Source organism: Leucopleurus acutus (assembly GCF_964270905.1).
Source record: "Leucopleurus acutus genome assembly, chromosome: 18".
NCBI classification, from domain to species: Eukaryota; Metazoa; Chordata; class Mammalia; order Artiodactyla; family Delphinidae; genus Leucopleurus; species Leucopleurus acutus.
Window position 1 is genome coordinate 15,345,050 of NC_139160.1, and position 25,883 is coordinate 15,370,932.

The following is a 25,883-nucleotide window of genomic DNA, read 5'->3' on the forward strand; positions in this document are numbered from 1 at the left end:
CACATTCCCACCAGCAGTGCAAGAGTGTTCCCTTTTCTCCACACCCTCTCCAGCATTTATTGTTTCTAGATTTTTTGATGATGGCCATTCTGACTGGTGTGAGATGATATCTCATTGTAGTTTTGATTTGCATTTCTCTAATGATTAATGATGTTGAGCATTCTTTCTTGTGTTTGTTGGCAGTCTGTATATCTTCTTTGGAGAAATGTCTATTTAGGTCTTCTGCCCATTTTTGGATTGGGTTGTTTGTTTTTTTGTTATTGAGCTGCATGAGCTGCTTGTAAATTTTGGAGATTAATCCTTTGTCGGTTGCTTCATTTGCAAATATTTTCTCCCATTCTGAGGGTTGTCTTTTGGTCTTGTTTATGGTTTCCTTTGCTGTGCAAAAGCTTTGAAGTTTCATTAGGTCCCATTTGTTTATTTTTGTTTTTATTTCCATTACTCTAGGAGGTGGGTCAGAAAGGATCTTGCTGTGATTTATGTCATAGAGTGTTCTGCCTATGTTTTCCTCTAAGAGTTTGATACTTTCTGGCCTTACATTTAGGTCTTTAATCCATTTTGAGCTTATTTTTGTGTATGGTGTTAAGGAGTGATCTAATCTCATACTTTTACATGTACCTGTCCAGTTTTCCCAGCACCACTTATTGAAGAGGCTGTCCTTTCTCCACTGTACATTCCTGCCACCTTTATCAAGATACGGTGTTCATATGTGCGTGGGTTTATCTCTGGGCTTCTGTCCTGTTCCATTGATCTATCTTTCTGTTTTTGTGCCAGTACCATACTGTCTTGATTACTGTAGCTTTGTAGTATAGTCTGAAGTCAGGGAGCCTGATTCCTCCAGCTCCTTTTTTCGTTCTCAAGATTGCTTTGGCTATTCGGGGTCTTTTGTGTTTCCATACAAATTGCAAAATTTTTTGTTCTAGTTCTGTGAAAAATGCCAGTGGTAGTTTGATAGGGATTGCTTGAATCTATAGATTGCTTTGGGTAGTAGAGTCATTTTCACAATGTTGATTCTTCCAATCCAAGAACATGGTATATCTCTCCATCTATTTGTATCATCTTTAATTTCTTTCATCAGTGTCTTATAATTTTCTGCAGGTCTTATAATTTTCTGCAGGTCTTTTGTCTCCTTAAGTAGGTTTATTCCTAGATATTTTATTTTTTTTGTTGCAATGGTAAATGGGAGTGTTTTCTTGATTTCACTTTCAGATTTTTCATCATTAGTATATAGGAATGCCAGAGATTTCTGTGCATTAATTTTGTATCCTGCCACTTTACCAAATTCATTGATTAGCTCTAGTAGTTTTCTGGTAGCATCTTTAGGATTCTCTATGTATAGGATCATGCCATTTGCAAACAGTGACAGCTTTACTTCTTCTTTTCTGATTTGGATTCCTTTTATTTCCTTTTCTTCTCTGATTGCTGTGGCTAAAACTTCCAAAACTATGTTGAATAAGAGTGGTGAGAGTGGGCAACCTTGTCTTGTTCCTGATCTTAGTGGAAATGCTTTCAGTTTTTCACCATTGAGGAGGATGTTTGCTGTGGGCTTGTCATATATGGCCTTTATTATGTTGAGGAAAGTTCCCTCTATGCCTACTTTCTGCAGGGTTTTTATCATAAATGGGTGTTGAATTTTGTCAAAAGCTTTTTCTGCATCTATTGAGATGATCATATGGTTTTTCTCCTTCAATTTGTTAATACGGTTTATCACATTGATAGATTTGAGTATATTGAAGAATCCTCACATTCCTGGAATAAACCCCACTTGATCATGGTGTATGATCCTTTTAATGTGCTGTTGGATTCTGTTTGCTAGTATTTTGTTGAGGATTTTTGCATCTATGTTCATCAGTGATATTGGCCTGTAGTTTTCTTTCTTTGTGACATCCTTGTCTGGTTTTGGTATCAAGGTGATGGTGGCCTCGTAGAAGGAGTTTGGGAGTGTTCCTCCCTCTGCTATATTTTGGAAGAGTTTGAGAAGGATAGGTGTTAGCTCTTCTCTAAATGTTTGATAGACTTCGCCTGTGAAGCCATCTGGTCCTGGGCTTTTGTTTGTTGGAAGATTTTTAATCACAGTTTCAATTTCAGTGCTTGTGATTGGTCTGTTCCTATTTTCTATTTCTTCCTGATTCAGTCTTGGCAGGTTGTGCATTTCTAAGAATTTGTCCATTTCTTCCAGATTGTCCATTTTATTGGCATAGAGTTGCTTGTAGTAATCTCTCATGATCTTTTTTATTTCTGCAGTGTCAGTTGTTACCTCTCCTTTTTCATTTCTAATTCTATTGATTTGAGTCTTCTCCCTTTTTTTCTTGATGAGTCTGGCTAGTGGTTTATCTATTTTGTTTATCTTCTCAAAGAACCAGCTTTTTGTTTTATTGAACTTTGCTATTGTTTCCTTCATTTCTTTTTCATTTATTTCTGATCTGATTTTTATGATTTCTTTCCTTCTAGCTTTGGGGTTTTTTTGTTCTTCTTTCTCTAATTGCTTGAGGTGCAAGGTTAGGTTGTTTATTCGAGATGTTTCCTGCGTCTTAAGGTAGGCTTGTATTGCTATAAACTTCCCCCTTAGAACTGCTTTTGCTGCATCCCATAGGTTTTGGGTCGTTGTGTCTCCATTGTCATTTGTTTCTAGGTATTTTTTGATTTCCTCTTTGATTTCTTCAGTGATCACTTCATTATTAAGTAGTGTATTGTTTAGCCTCCATGTGTTTGTATTTTTTACAGATCTTTTCCTGTAATTGATATCTAGTCTCATGGCGTTGTGGTCGGAAAAGATACTTGATACAATTTCAATTTTCTTAAATTTACCAAGGCTTGATTTGTGACTCAAGATATGATCTATCCTGGAGAATGTTCCATGAGCACTTGAGAAAAATGTGTATTCTGTTGTTTTTGGATGGAGTGTCCTATAAATATCAATTAAGTCCATCTTGTTTAATGTATCATTTAAAGCTTGTGTTTCCTTATTTATTTTCATTTTGGATGATCTGTCCATGGGTGAAAGTGGGGTGTTTAAGTCCCCTACTATGAATGTGTTACTGTCGATTTCCCCTTTAATGGCTGTTAGTATTTGCCTTATGTATTGAGGTGCTCCTATGTTGGGTGCATAAATATTTACAATTGTTATATCTTCTTCTTGGATCAATCCCTTGATCATCATGTAGTGTCCTTCTTTGTTTCTTTTAATAGTCCTTATTTTAAAGTCTATTTTGTCTGATATGAGAATTGCTACTCCAGCTTTCTTTTGGTTTCCATTTGCATGGAATATCTTTTTCCATCCCCTACTTTCAGTCTGTATGTGTCTCTAGGTCTGAAGTGGGTTTCTTGTAGATAGCATATATGAGGGTCTTGTTTTTGTATCCATTCAGCTAATCTGTGTCTTTTGGTGGGAGCATTTAGTCCATTTACATTTAAGGTAATTATCGATACGTATGTTCCTATTCCCATTTTCTAAATTGTTTTGGGTTCATTATTATAGGTCTTTTCCTTCTCTTGTGTTTCTTGCCTAGAGAAGATCCTTTAGCATTTGTTGTAAAGCTGGTTTGATGGTGCTGAACTCTCTCAGCTTTTGCTTGTCTGTAAAGGTTTTAATTTCTCCATCAAATCTGAATGAGATCCTTACTGGGTAGAGTAGTCTTGGCTGCAGGTTTTTCTCCTTCATCACTTTCAGTATGTCCTGCCACTCCCTTCTGGCTTGTAGGGTTTCTGCTGAAAGATCAGCTGTTAACCTTATGGGGATTCCCTTATGTGTTATTTGTTGTTTTTCCCTTGTTGCTTTTAATATGCTTTCTTTGTATTTAATTTTTGACAGTTTGATTAATATGTGTCTTGGCGTATTTCTTCTTGTATTTATCCTCTATGGGACTCTCTGTGCTTCCTGGACTTGATTAACTATTTCCTTTCCCATATTATGGAAGTTTTCAACTATAATCTCTTCAAATATTTTCTCAGTCCCTTTCTTTTTCTCTTCTTCTTCTGGAACCCCTATAATTCGAATGTTGGTGCGTTTAATGTTGTCCCAGAGGTCTCTGAGACTGTCCTCAGTTCTTTTCATTCTTTTTTCTTTATTCTGCTCTGTAGTAGTTATTTCCACTATTTTATCTTCCAGGTCACTTATCCGTTCTTCTGCCTCAGTTATTCTGCTATTGATCCCATCTAGAGTACTTTTAATTTCATTTATTGTGTTGTTCATCATTGCTTGTTTCATCTTTATTTCTTCTAGGTCCTTGTTAACTGTTTCTTGCATTTTGTCCATTCTATTTCCAAGATTTCGGATCATCCTTACTATCATTATTCTGAATTCTTTTTCAGGTAGACTGGCTATTTCCTCTTCATTTGTTAGGTCTGGTGCATTTTTATCTTGCTCCTTTATCTGCTGTGTGTTTTTCTGTCTTCTCATTTTGCTTATCTTACTGTGTTTGGGGTCTCCTTTTTGCACACTGCAGGTTCGTAGTTCCCGCTGTTTTTGATGTCTGTTTCCAGTGGCTAAGGTTGGTTCAGTGGGTTGTGTAGGCTTCCTGGTGGAGGGGACTAGTGCCTGTGTTCTGGTGGATGAGGCTGGATCTTGTCTCTCTAGTGGGCAGGTTCACGTCTGCTCGTGTGTTTTGGGGTGTCTGTGGCCTTATTATGATTTTAGGCAGCCTCTCTGCTAATGGGTGGGGTTGTGTTCCTGTTTTGCTAGTTGTTTGGCATAGGTTGTCCAGCACTGTGGCTTGGTGGTCGTTGAGTGAAGCTGGGTGCTGGTGTTAAGATGGAGGTATCTGGGAGATTTTCGCCGTTTGATATTATGTGGAGCTGGGAGGTCTCTTGTGGACCAGTGTCCTGAAGTTGGCTCTCCTACCTCAGAGGTAGAGCCCTGACTCCTGGCTGGAGCACCAAGAGCCTTTCATCCACACGGCTCAGAATAAAAGAAAAAGTAGAGGGAATTAGTAGAAGTATGAGGAAAGAAAGAAGGAAAGGAGGGAAGGAAGAAAGAAAGAAGCAAAGAAGGAAAGAAGGCAAGAAGGAAAGAAAGGAGGGAGGGAGGAAGGAAGGAGGGAGGGAAAGAAGGAAAAAAGACAGAAGATACAGTAAAAATAAAGCATAATAAAGTTATTGAATTAAAAAATTATTATTTAGAAAAAAAAAGGGACGGATAGAACCTTAGGACAAACGTTGGAAGCAAAGCTATGCAGACAAAATCTTACACAGAAGCATACACATACACCCTCACTAAAAGAGGTAAAGGGGGAAAAATCATAAATCTTGCTGTCAGAGACCACCTCCTCAATTTGGGATGATTCGTTGTCTAAAGGAGGGAAGGAAGGAAGGAAGGAAAGAAAGAAGGTAAAGTATAGTAACGTTATTAAAATTAAAATTGATTATTAAGAAAAAAATTTTTAAAAAATTTTAAAATTTTTAAAAAATTTTAAAATTTTTTAAAATTAAAAAATTTTTAATTGTTTTAAATTTTTTAATTTAAAAATTTAAATTTTATTTAAATTAAATTTATAAATTTAAATTAAATTTTAAATTTTCAAATTTTTTAAATTAAATTTAAATTAAAATTTTTTAAATTTAAATTAAATTTTCAAATTTTTAAATTTAAATTTTCAAATTTTTTAAATTTTTTAAATTAAATTTAAATTTTAAAATTTTTTAAATTCTTTAAATTTTTTAAATTAAAAATTTAAATTTTTTAAATTTTAAAATTTAAAAAATTAAAAAAAAAAACATGGACGGATAGAACCCTAGGACAAATGGTGGAAGCAAGACTATACAGACAAGATCTCACACAGAAGCATACACATACACATTCACAAAAAGAGGAAAAGGGGAAAAAATCATAGATCTTGCTCCTAAAGTCCACTTCCTTAATTTGGGATGATTGGTTGTCTATTCAGGTATTCCATAGATGCAGGTACATCAAGTTGATTGTGGAGATTTAATCCGCTGCTCCTGAGGCTGCTGGGAGAGATTTCCCTTTCTCTTCTTTGTTCTCACAGCTCCCAGGGGCTCAGCTTTGGATTTGGCCCTGCCTCTGCGTGTAGGTCGCTGGAGGGCGTCTGTTTTTTGCTCAGACAGGACGGGGTTAAAGGAGCCGCTGATTCGGGGGCTCTGGTGCACTCAGGCCAGTGGGGAGGGAGGGGCACGGAGTGCGGGGCGGGCCTGCGGCGGCAAAGTCCGGCATGACTTTGCACCAGCCTGAGGTCCGCCGTATGTTCTCCCGGGGAAGTTGTCCCTGGATCCCGGGAACCTGGCAGTGGCGGGCTGCACAGGCTCCGCGGAAGAGGGGTTTGGAGAGTGACCTGTGCTCGCACACAGGCCCTTTGGTGGCGGCAGCAGCAGCCTTAGCATCTCCCGCCCGTCTCTGGGGTCCGTGCTTTTAGCCGCGGCTCGCGCCCGTCTCTGGGGTCCGCGCTTTTAGCCGCGGCTCGCGCCCGTCTCTGGGGTTCGCGCTTTTAGCCGCGGCTCGTGCCCGTCTCTGGAGCTCCTTTAAGCAGCGTTCTTAAACCCCTCTCCTCACGCACCAGGAAACAGAGGGAAGAAAAAGTCTCTTCCCTCTTCGGCAGGTGCAGACTTTTTCCCGGACTCCCTCCCGGCTAGCCGTGGCGCACTAACCCCCTTCAGGCTGTGTTCAAGCCGCCAACCCCAGTCCTCTCCCTGCGCTCCCACCGAAGCCGTGCCTCAGCTCCCAGGCCCGCCCGCCCCGGCGGGTGAGCAGACAAGCCTCTCGGGCTGGTGAGTGCCGGTTGGCACCGATCCTCTGTGCAGGAATCTCCCCGCTTTCCCCTCCGCACCCCTGTGGCTGCGCTCTCCTCCGCGGCTTCGAAGCTCCCCCCCTCCGCCACCCGCAGTCTCCGCCTGCGAAGGGGCTTCCTAGTGTGTGGAAACTTTTCCTCCTTCACAACTCCCTCCCACTGGTGCAGGTCCCATCCCTATTCTTTTGTCTCTGTTTTTTCTTTTTTTTTTTCTTTTGCCCTACCCAGGTACATGGGGGAGTTTCTTGCCTTTTGGGAGGTCTGAGGTCTTCTGCCAGCCTTCAGTAGGTGTTCTGTAGGAGTTGTTCCACGTGTAGACGTATTTCTGGTGTATCTGTGGGGAGGAAGGTGATCTCCGCGTCTCACTCTTCCGCCATCATCAAGGTCCCCCTATGTCTGCATCTTTATTCCTGTCCTGCCCCTAGGTTTTTCAGAACCTTTTTTTTTTTTAGATTCCATATATATGTATGTGTTAGCATACAATATTTGTTTTTCTCTTTCTGACTTACTTCACTCTGTATGACAGACTCTAGGTCCATCCAACTCACTACAAATAACTCAATTTCATTTTTTTTATGGCTGAGTAATATTCCATTGTATATATGTGCCACATCTTCTTTATCCATTCATCTGTCGATGGACACTTAGGTTGCTTCCCTGTCCTGGCTATTGTAAATAGTGCTGCAGTGAACATTGTGGTACATGACTCTTTTTGAATTATGGTTTTCTCAGGGTATATGCCCAGTAGTGGGATTGATCGGTCGTATGGTAGTTCTATTTTTAGTTTTTTAAGGAATCTCCATACTGTTCTCCATAGTGGCTGTATCAGTTTACATTCCCACCAACAGTGCAAAAGGTTCCCTTCTCACCACACCCTCTCCAGCATTTATTGTTTGTAGATTTTTAGATAATGGCCATTCTGACTGGTGTGAGATGATACCTCATTGTAGTTTTCATTTGCATTTCTCTAATGATTAGTGATGTTGTGCATCCTTTCATGTGCTTCTTGGCAATCTGTATATCTTCTTTGGAGAAATGTCTTTTTAGGTCTTCTGCCCATTTTTGGATTGGGTTTGCTATTCTGATATTGAGCTGCAAGAGCTGCTTGTATATTTTGGAGGTTAATCCATTGTCAGCTGCTTCATTTGCAAGTATTTTCTCCCCATTCTGAGGGTTGTCTTTTCATCTTGTTTATGGTTTCCTTTGCTGTGCAGAAGCTTTTAGTTTCATTAGGTCCCATTTGTTTATTTTTATTTCCATTTCTCTAGGAGGTGAGTCAAAAAGGATCTTGCTGTGATTTGTGTCATAGAGTGTTCTGCCTGTGTTTTCCTCTAAGAGTTTTATAGTGTCTGGCCTTATATTTAGGTCTTAAATCCATTTTGAGTTTATTTATGTGTATGGTGTTAAGGAGTGTTCTAATTTCATTCTTTTACATGTGGCTGTCCAGTTTTCCCAGCACCACTTATTGAAGAGGCTGTCTTTTCTCCATTGTATATTCTTGCCTCCTTTATCAAAGATAAGGTGACCATATGTGTGTGAGTTTATCTCTGGGCTTTCTACCCTGTTCCATTGATCTATATTTCTTTTTTGTGTCAGTACCATACTGTCTTAATTACTGTAGCTTTGTAGTATAGTCTGAAGTCAGGGAGCCAGATTCCTCCAGCTCCATTTTTCTTTCTCAAGATTGATTTGGCTATTCGGGGTCTTTTGTGTTTCCATACAAACTGTGAAATTTTTTGTTCTAGTTCTGTGAAAAATGCCATTGGTAGCTTGATAGGGATTGCATTGAATCTGTAGATTGCTTTGGGTAGTATACTCATTTTCACAATGTTGATTCTTCCAACCCAAGAACATGGTGTACCTCTCCATCTGATTGAATCCTCTTTAATTTCTTTCATCAGTGTCTTATAGTTTTCTGTATAGCAGTCTTTTGTTTCCTTAGGTAGGTTTTATTCCAAGGTATTCTGTTCTTTTTGTTGCAGTGGTAAATGGGAGTGTTTCCTTAATTCCTCTTTCAGGTTTTTCATCATTAGTGTATAGGAATGCAAGAGATTGCTGAGCATTAATTTTGTATCCGGCTACTTTACCAAATTCATTGATTAGCTCTAGTAGTTTTCTGGTGGCATCTTTAGGATTCTCGATGTGTAGTATCATGTCATCTGCAAGCAGTGACAGTTTTCCTTCTTCTTTTCCGATTTGGATGCCTTTTCTTTTTCTTCTCTGATTGCTGTGACTAAAACTTCCAAAACTGTGTTGAATAACAGTGGTGAGAGTGGGCAACCTTGTCTTGTTCCTGATCTTAGAGGAAATGGGTTCTGTTTTTCACCACTGAGAATGATGTTGGCTGTGGGTTTGTCATGTATGGCCTTTATTATGTTGAGGTAAGTTCCCTCTGTGCCTACTTTCTGGAGAGTTTTTATCATAAATGGGTATTGAATTTTGTCAAAAGCTTTTTCTGCATCTGTTGAGATTATCATATGGTTTTTATCCTTCAGTTTATTAATATGGTGTATCACATTGATTGATTTGCATATATTGAAGAATCCTTGCATTCCTGGGATAAATCCCACTTGATCATGGTGTGTGATCCTTTTAATGTGCTGTTGGATTCTGTTTGCTAGTATTTTGTTGACGATTTTTGCATCTATGTTCATCAGTGATATTGGCCTGTAGTTTTCTTTCTTTGTGACATCTTTGTCTGGTTTTGCTATCAGGGTGATGGTGGCCGCATAGAATGAGTTTGGGAGTGTTCCTCCCTCTGCTATATTTTGGAAGAATTTGAGAAGGATCCCTGTTAGCTCTTCTCTAAATGTTTGATAGAATTCACCTGTGAAGCCATCTAGTCCTGGGCTTTTGTTTGTTGGAAGATTTGTAATCACAGTTTCAATTTCAGTGCTTGTGATGGGTCTGTTTATATTTTCTGTTTCTTCCTGATTCAGTCTCAGAAGGTTGTGCTTTTCTAAGAATTTGTCCATTTCTTCCAGGTTGTCCATTTTATTGGCATGTAGTAATCTCTCATGATCCTATGTATTTCTGCAGTGTCAGTTGTTACTTCTTCTATTTCATTTCTAATTCTATTGATTTGAGTCCTCTCCCCTTTTTTCTTGATGAGTCTGGCTAATGGTTTATCAATTTTGTTTATCTTCTCAGAGAACCAGCTTTTAGTTTTATTGATCTTTGCTATCATTTCCTTCATTTCTTTTTTTTTTAACATCTTTATTGGGGTATAATTGCTTTACAATGGTGTGTTAGTTTCTGCTTTATAACATAGTGAATCAGTTACACATATACATATGTTCCCATATGTCTTCCCTCTTGCGTCTCCCTCCCTCCCACCCTCCCTATCCCACCCCTCCAGGTTGTCACAAAGCACTGAGCCAATATCCCTGTGCCATGCGGCTGCTTCCCACTAGCTATCTACCTTACTACGTTTGTTAGTGTGTATATGTCCATGACTCTCTCTTGCCCTGTCACAGCTCACCCTTCCCCCTCCCCATATCCTCAAGTCTGTTCTCCAGTAGGTCTGCGTCTTTATTCCTGTCTTACCCCTAGGTTCTTCATGACATTTTTTTTTCCCTTAAATTCCATATATATGTGTTAGCATACAGTACCTGTCTTTTTCTTTCTGACTTACTTCACTCTGTATGACAGACTCTAGGTCTATCCACCTCATTACAAATAGCTCAATTTCGTTTCTTTTTATGGCTGAGTAATATTCCATTGTATATATGTGCCACATCTTCTTTATCCATTCATCCGATGATGGGCACTTAGGTTGTTTCCATCTCCGGGCTATTGTAAATAGAGCTGCAATGAACATTTTTTGGTACATGACTCTTTTTGAATTTTGGTTTTCTCAGGGTATATGCCCAGTAGTGGGATTGCTGGGTCATATGGTAGTTCTATTTGTAGTTTTTTAAGGAACCTCCATACTGTTCTCCATAGTGGCTGAACCAATTCACATTCCCACCAGCAGTGCAAGAGTGTTCCCTTTTCTCCACACCCTCTCCAGCATTTATTGTTTCTAGATTTTTTGATGATGGCCATTCTGACTGGTGTGAGATGATATCTCATTGTAGTTTTGATTTGCATTTCTCTAATGATTAATGATGTTGAGCATTCTTTCTTGTGTTTGTTGGCAGTCTGTATATCTTCTTTGGAGAAATGTCTGTTTAGGTCTTCTGCCCATTTTTGGATTGGGTTGTTTGTTTTTTTGTTATTGAGCTGCATGAGCTGCTTGTAAATTTTGGAGATTAATCCTTTGTCGGTTGCTTCATTTGCAAATATTTTCTCCCATTCTGAGGGTTGTCTTTTGGTCTTGTTTATGGTTTCCTTTGCTGTGCAAAAGCTTTGAAGTTTCATTAGGTCCCATTTGTTTATTTTTGTTTTTATTTCCATTACTCTAGGAGGTGGGTCAGAAAGGATCTTGCTGTGATTTATGTCATAGAGTGTTCTGCCTATGTTTTCCTCTAAGAGTTTGATACTTTCTGGCCTTATATTTAGTTCTTTAATCCATTTTGAGCTAATTTTTGTGTATGGTGTTAGGGAGTGATCTAATCTCATACTTTTACATGTACCTGTCCAGTTTTCCCAGCACCACTTATTGAAGAGGCTGTCCTTTCTCCACTGTACATTCCTGCCACCTTTATCAAAGATAAGGTGTCCATATGTGCATGGGTTTATCTCTGGGCTTTCTATCCTGTTCCATTGATTTATCTTTCTGTTTTTGTGCCAGTACCATACTGTCTTGATTACTGTAGCTTTGTAGTATAGTCTGAAGTCAGGGAGCCTGATTCCTCCAGCTCCTTTTTTCGTTCTCAAGATTGCTTTGGCTATTCGGGGTCTTTTGTGTTTCCATACAAATTGCAAAATTTTTTGTTCTAGTTCTGTGAAAAATGCCAGTGGTAGTTTGATAGGGATTGCATTGAATCTATAGATTGCTTTGGGTAGTAGAGTCATTTTCACAATGTTGATTCTTCCAATCCAAGAACATGGTATATCTCTCCATCTATTTGTATCATCTTTAATTTCTTTCATCAGTGTCTTATAATTTTCTGCATACAGGTCTTTTGTCTCCTTAGGTAGGTTTATTCCTAGATATTTTATTTTTTTTGTTGCAATGGTAAATGGGAGTGTTTTCTTGATTTCACTTTCAGATTTTTCAGCATTAGTATATAGGAATGCCAGAGATTTCTGTGCATTAATTTTGTATCCTGCCACTTTACCAAATTCATTGATTAGCTCTAGTAGTTTTCTGGTAGCATCTTTAGGATTCTCTATGTATAGTATCATGTCATCTGCAAACAGTGATAGCTTTACTTCTTCTTTTCCGATTTGGATTCCTTTTATTTCCTTTTCTTCTGATTGCTGTGGCTAAAACTTCCAAAACTATGTTGAATAAGAGTGGTGAGAGTGGGCAACCTTGTCTTGTTCCTGATCTTAGTGGAAATGCTTTCAGTTTTTCACCATTGAGGATGATGTTTGCTGTGGGCTTGTCATATATGGCCTTTATTATGTTGAGGAAAGTTCCCTCTATGCCTACTTTCTGCAGGGTTTTTATCATAAATGGGTGTTGAATTTTGTCGAAAGCTTTTTCTGCATCTATTGAGATGATCATATGGTTTTTCTCCTTCAGTTTGTTAATATGGTTTATCACATTGATTGATTTGCGTATATTGAAGAATCCTCACATTCCTGGAATAAACCCCACTTGATCATGGTGTATGATCCTTTTAATGTGCTGTTGGATTCTGTTTGCTAATATTTTGTTGAGGATTTTTGCATCTATGTTCATCAGTGATATTGGCCTGTAGTTTTCTTTCTTTGTGACATCCTTGTCTGGTTTTGGTATCAAGGTGATGGTGGCCTCGTAGAAGGAATTTGGGAGTGTTCCTCCCTCTGCTATATTTTGGAAGAGTTTGAGAAGGATAGGTGTTAGCTCTTCTCTAAATGTTTGATAGACTTCGCCTGTGAAGCCATCTGGTCCTGGGCTTTTGTTTGTTGGAAGATTTTAATCACAGTTTCAATTTCAGTGCTTGTGATTGGTCTGTTCCTATTTTCTATTTCTTCCTGATTCAGTCTTGGCAGGTTGTGCATTTCTAAGAATTTGTCCATTTCTTCCAGGTTGTCCATTTTATTGGCATAGAGTTGCTTGTAGTAATCTCTCATGATCTTTTTTATTTCTGCAGTGTCAGTTGTTACCTCTCCTTTTTTATTTCTAATTCTATTGATTTGATTCTTCTCCCTTTTTTTCTTGATGAGTCTGGCTAGTGGTTTATCTATTTTGTTTATCTTCTCAAAGAACCAGCTTCTAGCTTTATTGATCTTTGCTACCATTTCCTTCATTTCTTTTTCATTTATTTCTGATCTGATCTTTATGATTTCTTTCCTTCTGCTAACTTTGGGGGTTTTTTTGTTCCTCTTTCTCTCATTGCTTCAGGTGTAAGGTTAGGTTGTTTGTTTGAGATGTTTCTTGTTTCCTGAGGTAGGATTGTATTGCTATAAACTTCCCTCTTAGAACTGCCTTTGCTGCATCCCATAGGTTTTGTGTCATTGTGTTTTCATTGTCATTTGTTTCTAGGTATTTTTTGATTTCCTCTTTGACTTCTCCAGTGATCTCTTGGTTATTTAGTAGCGTATTGTTTATCCTCCATGTGTTTTTATTTTTTACAGTATTTTTCCTGTAATTGATATCTAGTCTCATAGCACTGTGGTCGGAAAAGATACTTGATATGATTTCAATTTTCTTAAATTTACCAAGGCTTGATTTGTGACCCAAGATATGATCTATCCTGGAGAATGTTCCATGAGCACTTGAGAAGAAATTGTATTCTGTTGTTTTTGGATGGAATGTCTTATAAGTATCAATTAAATCCATCTTGTTTATTAATGTGTCATTTAAGGCTTGTGTTTTCTTATTTTTTTCCTTTTGGATGATCTGTCCATTGGTGAAAGTGGGGTGTTAAAGTCCCCTACTATGATTGTGTTACTGTCGATTTCCCCTTTAATGGCTGTTAGCATTTGCCTTATGTATTGAGGTGCTCCTATGTTGGGTGCATAAATATTTTACAATTGTTATATCTTCTTCCTGGATTGATCCCTTGATCATTATGTAGTGTTGTTCTTTCTCTCTTGTAATAGTCTTTATTTTAAAGTCTAATTTGGGGCTTCCCTGGTGGTGCAGTGGTTGAGAGTCCGCCTGCTGATGCAGGGGACGTGGGTTCATGCCCCGGTCTGGGAGGATCCCACATGCCGTGGAGCGGCTGGGCTCGTGAGCCATGGCCGCTGGGCCTGCACGTCCGGAGCCTGTGCTCCGCGACAGGAGAGGCCGCAGCAGTGAGAGGCCCATGTACTGCAAAAAAAAAAAAAAAAAAAAGGCTATTTTTGTCTGATATGAGAATTGCTACTCCAGCTTTCTTTTGATTTCCATTTGCGTGGAATATCTTTTTCCAACCCCTCACTTTCAGTCTGTATGTGTCCCTAGGTCTGAAGTGGCTCTCTTGTAGACAGCTATATATGGGTCTTGTTTTTGTATCTATTCAGCCAGTCTATGTCTTTTGTTTGGAGCATTTAATCCATTTACATTTAAGGTAATTATTGATATGTATGTTCTTATTACCATTTTCTTAATTGTTTTGGGTTTGTTTTTGTAGGTTTTTTCCTTCTCTTGTGTTTCCTGCCTATAGAAATTTCTTTAGCATTTGTTGTAGAGCTTGTTTGGTGGTGCTAAATTCTTCTGCTTTTCTTTTTTTTTTTTTTTTTTTTTTTTGTGGTACGCGGGCCTCTCACTGCCATGGCCTCTCCCGTCGCGGAGCACAGGCTCCGGATGTGCAGGCTCAGCGGCCATGGCCCACGGTCCCAGCCACTACACGGCACATGGGATCCTCCTGGACCAGGGCATGAACCCGCATCCCCTGCATCGGCAGGTGGACACCTAAGCACTGCGCCACTAGGGAAGCCCTTTTGCTTGTCTTTAAAGGTTTTAATTTCTCCGTCAAATCTAAATGAGATCCTTGGTAGAGTAATCTTGGTTGTAAGTTTTTCCCTTTCATCACTTTCAATATGTCCTGCCACTCCCTTCTGGCTTGCAGAGTTTCTGCTGAAAGATCAGCTGTTAACCTTATGGGGATTCCCTTGTATGTTACTTGTTGCTTTTCCCTTGCTGCTTTCAATATTTTTTCTTTGTATTTAATTTTTGACAGTTTGATTACTATGTGTCTCGGCGTGTTTCTCCTTGGATTTATCCTGATGGGACTCTCTGTGCTTCCTGGACTTGATTGACTATCTCCTTTCCCATATTATGGAAGTTTTCAACTATAATTTCTTCAAGTATTTTCTCAGACACTTTCTTTTTCTCTTCTGGGACCCCTATATTCGAATGTTCGGGAGTTCAATGTCCCAGTGGTCTCTGAGACTGTCCTCAATGCTTTTCATTCTTTTTTCTTTATTCTGCTCTGCAGTAGTTATTTCCACTATTTTATCTTCCAGGTCACTTTTCTGTTGTTCTGCCCCAGTTATTTCTGCTATTGATTCCTTCTAAAGAATTTTTCTTTTCATTTATTGTGTTGTTCATCATCGTTTGTTTGCTCTTTAGTTCTTCTAGGTCCTTGTTAAGCATTTCTTGTTTTTCTCCATTCTGTTTCCAAGATTTTGGACCATCTTTACTACCATTACTCTGAATTCTTTTTCAGGTAGACTGCCTGTGTCCTCTTCATTTGTTTGGTCTGGTGGGTTTTTACTTTGCTCTTTCATCTGCTGCATATTTCTCTGTCTTCTCATTTCATTTAACTTACTGTGTTTGGGGTGTCCTTTTTGCAGGCTGTAAGTTCGTAGTTCCCTTTGGTTTTGGTGTCTGCCCCCAGTGGCTAAGGTTGGTTCGGTGGCTTGTGTAGGCTTCCTGATGGAGGGGACTGGTGCCTGTGTTCTGATGGGTGGGGCTGGATCTTGTCTTTCTGGTGGGCAGGGCCATGTCCAATGGTGTGTTTTGTGGTGTCTGTGAACTTATGATTTTAGGCAGCCTCTCTGCTAATGGGTGGGGTTGTGTTCCTGTCTTGCTAGTTGTTTGGCATAGGGTGTCCAGCACTGTAGCACTGGACGTTGAGTGGAGCTGGGTCTAGCATTGAGACGGAGATCTCTGGGAGAGCTCTTGCTGATTGCTATTATATGGGCCCGGGGGGGTCTCTGGTTGTCCAATGTCCTGAACTTGGCTCTCCCACCTCAGAGGCTCAGGTCTGATGCCCGGCCAGAGCACCACGACCCTGTCAGTCACATGGCTCAGAAGAAAAGAGAGGAAAAAAAGAATGAAAAATAATAAAATAAAATAGTTAAAATAAAATTTAAAAGTAATAAAAAGAGAGCTACCAAACCAATAAACAAATCCACCAATGATAACAAGCACTAAAAACTATACTAAGTTAAAAATCAGAAACAAGTCAGTGTGAGACAGCAAACCCGAAGTCCACAGTTGCTCTCAAAGTCCACTGCCTCAATTTTGGGGTGATTCATTGTTTATTCAGGTATTCCACAGATGCAGGGTACCTCAAGTTGATTGTGGAGATTTAATCTGCTGCTCCTGAGGCTGCTGGGAGAGCTTTCCCTTTCTCTTTGTTGTTCGCACAGCTCCTGGGGTTCAGCTTTGGATTTGGACCCACCTCTGCGTGTAGGTCGCCCTCAGGCATCTGTTCATGCCCAGACAGGACAGGTTTAAAGCAGCGCTGGTTAGGGGGCTCTGGCTCACTCGTGCTGGTGGGGGAGGGAGGAGTATGGCAGTTATAATTGGAATGTGGGGCAAGCCTGTGGCGGCAGAGGCCAGCGTGACGTTGCAACAGCCTGAGGTGTGCTGTGTGTTCTCCCGGCGAAGTTGTCCCTGGATCCTGGGATCCTGGCAGTGGCGGGCTGCACAGGCTCCTGGGGTGGGTGTGGATAGTGACCTGTGCTTGCACACAGGCTTCTTGGTGGCGGCAGCAGCAGCCTTAGCATTTCATGCCCATCTCTGGTGTTCGAGCTGATAGCCACGGCTTGTGCCTTTCTCTGGAGCTCGTTTAGGCGGTGCTCTGCCTTCTGTGGGCAGACAGGGAAGGGGGATCCCCTCTCCTCGCGCACCCTGAACAATGGTCTCTTGCATCTCTGGCAGGTCCAGACTTTTCCCCAGACTCCCTCCTGATTAGCTGTGGCGCACTAGCCCCCTTCAGGCTGTGTTCACGCAGCCAACCCCAGTCCTCTCCCTGGGGTCTGACCTCTGAAGCCTGAGCCTCAGCTCCCAGCCCCCGCCCACCCCGGCAGGTGAGCAGACAAGCCTCTCGGGCTGGTGAGTGCTGGTCGGCACCAATCCTCTGTGCAGGAATCTCTCCGCTTTGCTCTCCGCACCCCTGTTGCTGCGCCCTCCTCTGTGGCTCTGAAGCTCCCCCCACCCCAAGCCCCGCCGCGAAGGGGCCTCCTAGTGTGTGGAAACCTTTCCTCCTTCACAGCTCCCTCCCAGAGGTGCAGGTCCCATCCCTATTCTTTTGTCTCTGTTTTCTCTTTTGCCCTACCCAGGTATGTGGGGAGTTTCTTGCCTTTTGGGAGGTCTGAGGTCTTCTGCCCGCGTTCAGTAGGTGTTGTTCTGTAGGAGTTGTTCCACATGTAGATGTGTTTCTAATGTATTTGTGGGGAGGAAGGTGATCTCCACGGCTTACTCCTCTGCCATCTTGAAGGTTCCCCCCCCCACCAAATAATAATTCCAGTTATTTTAATATTTAATAATAATAATTCCAGATTTTACTGGAATAACATTTGTTCATTTGCTCTGGGTCCATTTTAGGGGAGAACACAGACATTATTTTCCCTGTAGGATATCACCAACAATTGGGGAAATCACCTATAAATCATCTTGCAATAAGCTTAGTAATAAATCTTGATAGTGTTTTGAGAGCAGTGAGAAGTGTACTTCTTTCTAGTTTATCCTAATTAACTGCTTGACACCACTGTATCGATGTTTGGCTCACATGAGTGGTTACTTGTTTCTTAAATACCTCCCTTCAGTGTTTTGGACCTATTCTGGGGATAGTCAAGCTCCTAGGCTTAACTGTTACGTTTAATAACTTTGCTTTTTCACGGCAAAGGAAGAATCAGAGCTGTGGGACATTAATATATTAGAATAATTAAGGGAAAGTTGAAGAAGATGCAGCCTGTGTTTCAGTGGCCTCTGTTCTCACTCCTCATGGTAGAGCGTTGCCATGCTGCTGGGGGCCTGCTGGTTCTTGGGGGGCCAGGCCTCTGGAGGACGGGGCAGGAGGGCCACAGAGACCAGCCTAAATCTGACCCACACTAGGGCTGCCCCTTGTCCTGGAGTCATGAGGGACAGCCCCAGGCTACCACACAGAACCTGTGCTCTTAGACAGTTGGACACTTGCCCCAGAGAACTGTGTTCCGCAGCTTTCGTGTTTGTATTTGCACCTACCTGCAGCCACTCCTACACTGACCTCTGGAAATATCACATCAGCTGTTCTTGAGACAAAACACTGTTTGCTCATTTTCTTCTCTAGGCCCTGTCCCTTTGATGTTAAGTGGTGGATTTGGCGGAATCTGCCTCTGGCTTGCTGTTTACCCAGTGGATTGTATCAAATCCAGAATTCAAGTTCTCTCCATGTCTGGAAAGCAGGCAGGATTTATTGGAACTTTCATAAGCATCGTGAAAAATGAAGGTGAGTCTGCCAACTGCTGCAACAGGAGGGATGTATAGGGAGTGGTCATTCGGCCCCTCGTCTTGAAGTCGAGCAGGTGGGTAATCGCTCTCTTCCACCGCCTCGCTTTTCTAACGGTGTATGTAATTCACATTTGTGGATTTGTTTCCAGACCCCTTTCTTTAGCTTACTTCATTATTCTCAAGAATGTTTATTTTATTTTTTGCTGTGTTGTCTTTGTTGCTGTGCGCGGGCTTTCTCTAGTTGTGGCAAGTGGGGGCTACTCTTCATTGCGGTGCGCGGGCTTCTCATTGCGGTGGCTTCTCGTTGCGGAGCATGGGCTCTAGGCACATGGCTTCAGTAGTTGTGGCTTGTGGGCTCAGTAGTTGTGGCTTGCGGGCTCTAGAGTGCAGGCTCGGTAGTTGTGGTGCACGGGCTTAGTTGTTCCACGGCATGTGGGATCTCTCTGGACCAGGGATTGAACCCGTGTCCCCTGCATTGGCAGGCAGATTCTTAACCACTGCGCCACCAGGGAAGTCCCCTCAAGAATGTTTAAAGCTCTGATTCCTAACCTTTGGGCCAGGATTTTGTTTCTAAATAGCCTGGGGGGAATTTTTAAAGTATGTGTTTTGTCTAAGAGGACACACGTTTCAGAGTTAGCACCACTTTTTTTTTTTTTTTGGCTGCACTCTGCGGCATGTGAAACTTCCCCAACCAGGGATCCAACCCATTCCCCCTGCAGTGGAAGCGTGGAGTCTTAACCACTGGACCACCAAGGAAGTCCTGCACCACTTGTTTTAAACAATATCATCAGGAGATGAGTTCTAACAGCATATCAGTAAGGCATTTAAAAGAATGTACATCCTTAATGATAAGACTTCTGCAATGAGAAAGGCACTAAGCAATTTCTGAAGGTGATTTGCTATCAGTTTTTAGTTATACAGGTAGATAAAGACTTTTAGTGTTTGTATAAAGCCAATTTTATGCCACTAGTGAGTAAAGACCTGTCCTTCCAGCATCCGCTATACGTCTTAAAACTTGGATGTGCACTTTTCTGTCTTGATTTTGAGAGAAAGCGAGCACAGTAACAGCATGCAGAAATTGCTTTAACCCCAAATAGAGCACAGACATCTTGTATATTACTAACAGTAACCCCTTTTAAATTTGCATTACACTTTGTAGTTTTCCAAAGTACTTACGCCTCCCTTATCTGCCTGGATCTTCAGAACTGCCTTGGGCAGTGCTAACACTAGAAACAGGTCTTCCACATCAATGTCAGTGCTCTGTGTTCTGGCCCAGTGCCTCATGGTCCTCGCCCCCCAGGTGAAGCTGCGAAGTTGCTGCCGTCCGTGGCTCTGTGGCTGCCTCCTGTCTGCCCACAGGAGGCCCCCTGCTCTGCCTGACCCGCTTACCAGGAGGTAACAGGCACGGGATCGGTGACTGTACCCGGAGCCTCACCAGCTCTGCTGGCAGACCTGCCCTCGCCCTTGTTTCTACTAGTCTGTCTAGTTCCAGTGGTCCAGGGAAACCTGTTCCATCGCTGCTGGGGTTCAGCGCTGTTGTCTGGATCTGTAACTGTAAAAATATCTGTGCTGTGTGGGTTCGTGGGATATTTCCAAGGAGGGGGAGCTCAGTCTTTGGTCACCCTTTTGTTTTCTAGGAATAACGGCCTTATATTCTGGACTGAAACCTACCATGATTCGCGCGTTCCCTGCCAACGGGGCACTCTTTTTGGCCTATGAATACAGCAGGAAGTTGATGATGAGCCAGTTTGAAGCATACTGAAGCGTTCTGGCAAACCTTGATCAAAGCGCAGCTGTTTGAGGACTGCAGTTCTCAGGGTTTCAGGGAGTACAAGACCAATGTGGAATTTTTTGATTTTGTGGGAAATTTTTTTTGTCTTCCATTTTTCTACCTTCTACCTTAAACTTTATAGAAGAGCTTCTCTTTTCTATTATATAATTTCTGCCCATAATTGTAGTGAAGTGGAAAAGTTGCTGCTCTTGTCCTTGGTGGGACATACAGGGTGGGCTGCTGGCCCTAGGTACCTAATCTGAAAGGCTAAGTAGAGCTATCTTAAGGGCTTTTGCGTAAACCTGTATGTGTACATGCGGTTTAGATGGTTGTGTTGTGAGTGAAGCACAATTTAGTTCCATGTTTAATCTCAGATCTCACTAGAAAAAACCAGAGGTAACCATGTTTCAGGAGGATGGTTATAAATGCTTCATCCATGCTAGATGTGGGTCTCTTTTAAAATCTACTTAGCACATACCCTGTAATAAGTGGTTAAAGTTTTTAAAAAGTTTTCCTGTGGTGCTTGAAAACTAAGGCGTCCGTCTAGATTCTAAAGAGGAGAATATATCTGCATACGGTGTGGCTTCCATGTTCTTGATTTAAGTTTCAGAGTAAGCATCCTGGATTTTCCCAAGGTGCTCCTCTGTGGAAACAGTGCCGTCCGTCTTCTTCCAGGTGGGATCCCATTCCACGCCCGGACATATTGTTGGGTGTGGCCCAGAGCCTTTGGGAAGCAGCACGGCCCTCGCCCGTGCCAGCCCCTCCTCCTGTCCCAGGGAGCTCCTCTCTGCTGGGCTTGAGCTCCAGGCAGGGGCTGAGGGGAGGGGCCTGTGGTGCTTTGTGAAGACTGTGGCTGACAGCTGCCCTGAGCTGCTGCCTCTGTGTCCGGGCCTGGGCGGGATTCCAGGGAAGTCTGTCGGACCACCTACGGGCTGCTGATCCACTTTGGACAATGCCCTCCTTGCCTCTGCCAATCGGAAGCCCTTCCAGGGAGCAGAGTGCCAAAGCCAAGAGAGGCCCTGGCTCCCCGTCCGGGGACAGGGTGGTGGTGCTTGTGGGCAAAGCGGTCTCCTTTCAGAGGGAACCAGAGTGTCGTGCTTGCACTCCCCGTGAGTGGTGTCAGGGCTGAAGTTTGTCTCGGGATCCCTCACTCCTTGCCACGCTGGAGCCTTTAATATGGGGTACTGGCTGTCGTGAATTTCAGTGATGGTGGCCTCTGGGGTGTGACTTAATAAATCAATGAAGCAAAGGTAATTTCATTAAACTATGCCGTAGGTATGCACTACTAGCAAACCCTGGTTCATCCGACTCCCGTAGACTTGGGATGGGCAGCTGTTCCCTGGCCGTCTGGTTTACGTGAGCCCTTGTCGTCACCAGTGAAGTCAGCCGCCTCGTTCTGTGCTGCTCCGAGACCCCCCAGGCCTCTAATAAAGAGCTCTTAATCCGCCCCTGCGGCTGACGTGTTAATAATGGTCCACACTGGTATGTCCCCCCCTGTTGGCAGGACGGAAGCGTTGTGTGTGGGACCTCCAGTTTCCGTAAGTTTTTGTTCTCCCTACAGCCTCGGTGGTGACTCCGGCCAGAAGCCAGAGAGGGTCGGGAAGGCCAGCTGCTGGCAGGCGTTTAGCGGAGGGGGTATGCCCGGTGTTGTGCCCGAGGGGCTCCAGAGCTATGCCTGGTCTTCTGTTTGCCTTTTCTTGAAAAGCAATTTTTCTACCTTACTTTTGTCCGTACTTAAATGGTCAGTAGCTACTGAGTGGTGCTGCTTCTGAACAGGCCTGGATTGAAGCAAAAATAGCAAATGGGACTGGCTTCCCCCAGGAAGTGACCTGCTCCAGAGCCCACCGGGCCCCTGTTGTCTAAGCCCTGTTGGCAGTAGGTCTTCTCACGTAGTTGTCCTGTAAAGATTTAACTGAATATCTTCAACAGAAACTGTCTGAGGCAGGTAAGAGTGAGTGGGAGTAATGAATGGAAACTTGAGAGTTGTTTTTTTTTTAACGTTTCATTCTGTTTGCTTAATTCATGGTTCAGTATTTGGGTACAGTTTGTACCATTTCAAATCTGTACTCTGGACAAAAATAGAGTAACTTGAAATACTGTGTTTAAAGAAATTCTCGTGTTCTATCATTAAATTTGCCTAATAGTTGACTATATGATTTAAGTACTTTATGTGCTAAGAACCAACTGTCAGGAATGTTTCAGAGTTATGTATGGTGATATTTCAAGGTGATGGTTTTATTGCAACGAGCATTGTTTTTTTTTGTCAGCAAGATTCCTGATGTAAAATAACTACTGATATAAATGCATATTCTGTATACACTGCAGTTGCGAAACGTGGCCCACTAGAATTACTCTCCCTCCACCAGGCTGTGTATGTGATGTGACTGATTTGGCAGGATGCCATTCTATTTTTTAAAATAAACTTCTGGATATCAAGTTTTCCAGGTCAGTAATTCTATTCAAGAAAACCAGTATCGTTCTGATTTATGATCTAAGTTTCTCAAGTTGTTTAACGAATTATTTGCACGGGGTTCTAGGAAAGCAGCCCTGCTGGAGGCCCTGAACAAGTTCTTTATGAGCAAAAGCAGAGTAGTGTGACAGCTCATAATTGCCAGAAATTTCCATCCATTTTGGAGGGCTACGGAAGAGAAACCCCCAACTGTAATTTCCTTTATTTCAAAAAGCAAGATTCTGAAAAACCGGGGTTTCCCAGCTTTTGCCAGTGTTAAAGGTAGATCTTACTCCTCGCTTTTTTTCCCATTCACCTAGGCCTACCCGCTGATCTGCCCTCCATGGATTACAGCTGCAGGAATTTTAAAGGAGATAACCTGGGCTGCCACAATACATTTCTGTAACCCAAATTACAGGGAATAATGTAGTCATAACATGGAAGGAGTCTGAAAGGCTGTGTCTCCAAGAGCTCTTCCCCCAAGGGGAGTCAGATTAAGGGGAGTAGAATAACCTTTGCAGCTGCGCTTTTTGGGGGCTATTTTGAGGGGGAGAGAAGCCCCTGCATGGCCTTCCACGCCACCACGCTGGCGGCTCGGGGCTCTCCTCCCATCCCTGCTAGGTCGGCACCCACCAACCCTTCTCTATAAACTGTTGCTCTAGTTTCCCTTAAAAAATACTGACTGTGGCAACCTCCAGACCTCGTGGGGCTGCCAACCCAAGTGGCCAGTGGTTAGTGCACTGTTACAACACTGCTTAGTTGGAATGGTCTGTCCCAACTCCCCAAACCCTATTTTTTTATCGTGTGCTTTTTGCAAAGTGCAAGGTTTTTCAGGAACGAGTAGTCTGTGTTTTAGCAGAGGCACTGGTTCTCATCGTTTGCTACTTTTCATTTCCTGATCAATTCAACTTGGGCTGGATTGTTGAGAGCCTTGCCAATAAAAGGAAAATCACTCAAATAGTAAAGCCAACATAGAACTGTTTTCAAAGACAATTATGGCCTTAAGATAGTGGCAGTGAAAGTACTTAGAATAAAGTAGCACCTGGTACCAAAGAGAAAATGATTCCCTGTGGACACAGGACTAACCAGTGTCTATAATGAAAACTTGACCTTACTTCAGAGTTCCCCAAGCTTAGGTGAAGCTGGTTGTGAGCAGGGGTGATGGGTTTTAAAACGATCCTTGCTGCCATTCTGATGCTCGTTAATAGTTTGTAAATCAAGTAGAAGAAGGAATTAGAAATTACTTTTCTAACAAATCTGAAATTACAAATGTAAACCAAAGTAGGGAATGAATACTTGTCCAAAAATACATAAGTAAATAAACCCACAGTATTGGGGGACAATCACAATTTTTAAATGTTATTTTGATAGGAAAGTTTTATTTCTGAATTGTTAAGTGATAACGTTCCCGTGTACTGTTTCAAATTCATCTCAATACAAATGAAAACTGTGACGTATGTTCTTTCAAAAAAAACTATTGCCATTGACATTCTCTTTTGTATATATTTAATAGAGTTCTCAGGGACATATGTATATATATGTAACTATATCAGCAAGGAAATAGGTTTAAAAGATATAAATAGGTAGCAAGGATTGGGAAGAACATGATTCTAGCCTAGAAGGGGAACTACACTTAGATACCAGCTACAACTTAACGTCATCAAAATATACCTCGACTGCGAACTCTGGACGGTAAATTTTCCATGCTTTTGGTTTGTGGGGATTATCCAATTCACTTCTTGAAAGATAAAGCCTAGAATAGAAAAAAAAAGATTACATTTTATTGTAGGGCTAACAGAAAAGCCATGCTGTAGGACAGCCTTGTTAGAGCTTTAAAAAAACAAGCCTTGCTGGTCACCATCAGTCTCGACCCCTCCTCTGCATCTAATTAGCTTTCCAAGACCAGCTCTCCCACTTTCTCTCTTAAGACACAAAAATATCATGACCTTCAGTAACAACGTGTCACTGATCCTTTTAATATTGCCTTTTCTGGAATTAATATTTAATAAATTAAATTTCTATATGTGATAAATCAGACTAGATGTGTATTAAAACCCAGTAATAACAAGTGTCTTTTAAATGATGAAGTTGGCATTTTGGGTAAATTAAGTCTCATAATAAAAACAGCTTTACCAAGGAGTATGGAAATTCACACGTTAAATCTTCAGAAACTATAAAAGTGAGGAGAAAAGTGATTTAGCAGGTTGCTTCTCTAATATGAACATGGTGTTTTAAAGGAAAAAACTGTGCCCTTTAGCAAGAACCACTTTTGAGAAGTACCAAATGAAGTTCCACCTAGATGTCTATTTGAGGGACTTTGCTCATGTTATAAGTCAAAGTTTTCTGTCTGTATACATCCAGGGGAAAAAATTGGTAAAAATGTTCCATCAAATCCAAAGTTCACTCTCAATATCCACTGAATGTGTGTGCATTGTAGGTGTTTAGGCTAGGTTTTTATTTACTGTCACCTTAGTGAACTTGAGGTGGGATTAGATGCAGTCTACATTTGAAGAAAAGGCTAGGATTGTATGTAATGGGAACTGTCAGTTCATGGCACATACACTCATAACCACTTCTTCAAAACTCTTTATGATTTTGTGAATATTATCTTTCCTTTTGTATTGAATGGTATGGTGATACCAATCTCAAATTTTCAGCACCACAGAATAGACGATGTGGAGAACTTCTAGATTTAGGAATGAGTTTCAGATATGATAGAGGTTCTTTGGAATACTCTTCAAATCAATTACTTTTTAAAAATAGATTATCCGATTTAGTTATAAGAAAATCAGTTTTAAATGGGAGACCATTAATTTTTTGAAAGCTGTCTTCACTGATACTTACTGTGTCTTATAACTTCTGCCCTAGATGTAAGTCTGTCAACCACCTTTTAAACTAGCTGAAGCCTCCCTGGATGACACCTTCCCGTGGCATAGAATTTGGTGTTGGTCAGTCATCAGTAAATCAACACATACTGAGGACCTGCCATATTCAAGGTACTGAACAAACTCATATTAAACTTTCATGGGAGGGATTTGTTGCCACACTCAAGATCTGCTTATAGTATGTTTTATGACGCAGTCCTATGGCATGGACCTTGAGGATAATGCAACAGTGGGTCTCAAGAATAGCCATATTTTTACAATCAGAGAAGAAAAGTAATCCAAATCAGAAAAGAAGTAAAACTGTCACTATTTGCACATGACATGATACTATACATTGAGAATCCTAAAGATGCTA

General features: G+C 41.5%; 2 protein-coding genes across 3 annotated transcripts in view; one reads left to right on the forward strand and one right to left on the reverse strand.

Annotated features, from left to right (window-relative positions):
• The window catches only part of SLC25A15 (solute carrier family 25 member 15), a 43,477-nt gene extending 20,427 nt beyond the window's left edge, over positions 1 to 23,050 (forward strand). For both annotated transcript variants that reach the window (XM_082859551.1, XM_082859552.1), the window contains exons 6-7: positions 18,263 to 18,421; positions 20,061 to 23,050. In XM_082859551.1, coding sequence (XP_082715677.1) covers positions 18,263 to 18,421; positions 20,061 to 20,185 — 284 coding nt within the window. In that variant the 3' untranslated portion in view covers positions 20,186 to 23,050. The remainder of the gene's footprint in view (positions 1 to 18,262; positions 18,422 to 20,060) is intronic.
• Positions 23,051 to 24,281: 1,231 nt separating this feature from the next.
• LOC309974941 (phosphatidylinositol 3,4,5-trisphosphate 3-phosphatase TPTE2-like) overlaps positions 24,282 to 25,883 on the reverse strand; it is a gene marked incomplete at its 5' end in the record, with an annotated part of 54,521 nt that continues 52,919 nt past the window's right edge. Inside the window, one exon of the mRNA XM_082859786.1 lies at positions 24,282 to 24,396. Coding sequence (XP_082715912.1) covers positions 24,288 to 24,396 — 109 coding nt within the window. The 3' untranslated portion in view covers positions 24,282 to 24,287. The remainder of the gene's footprint in view (positions 24,397 to 25,883) is intronic.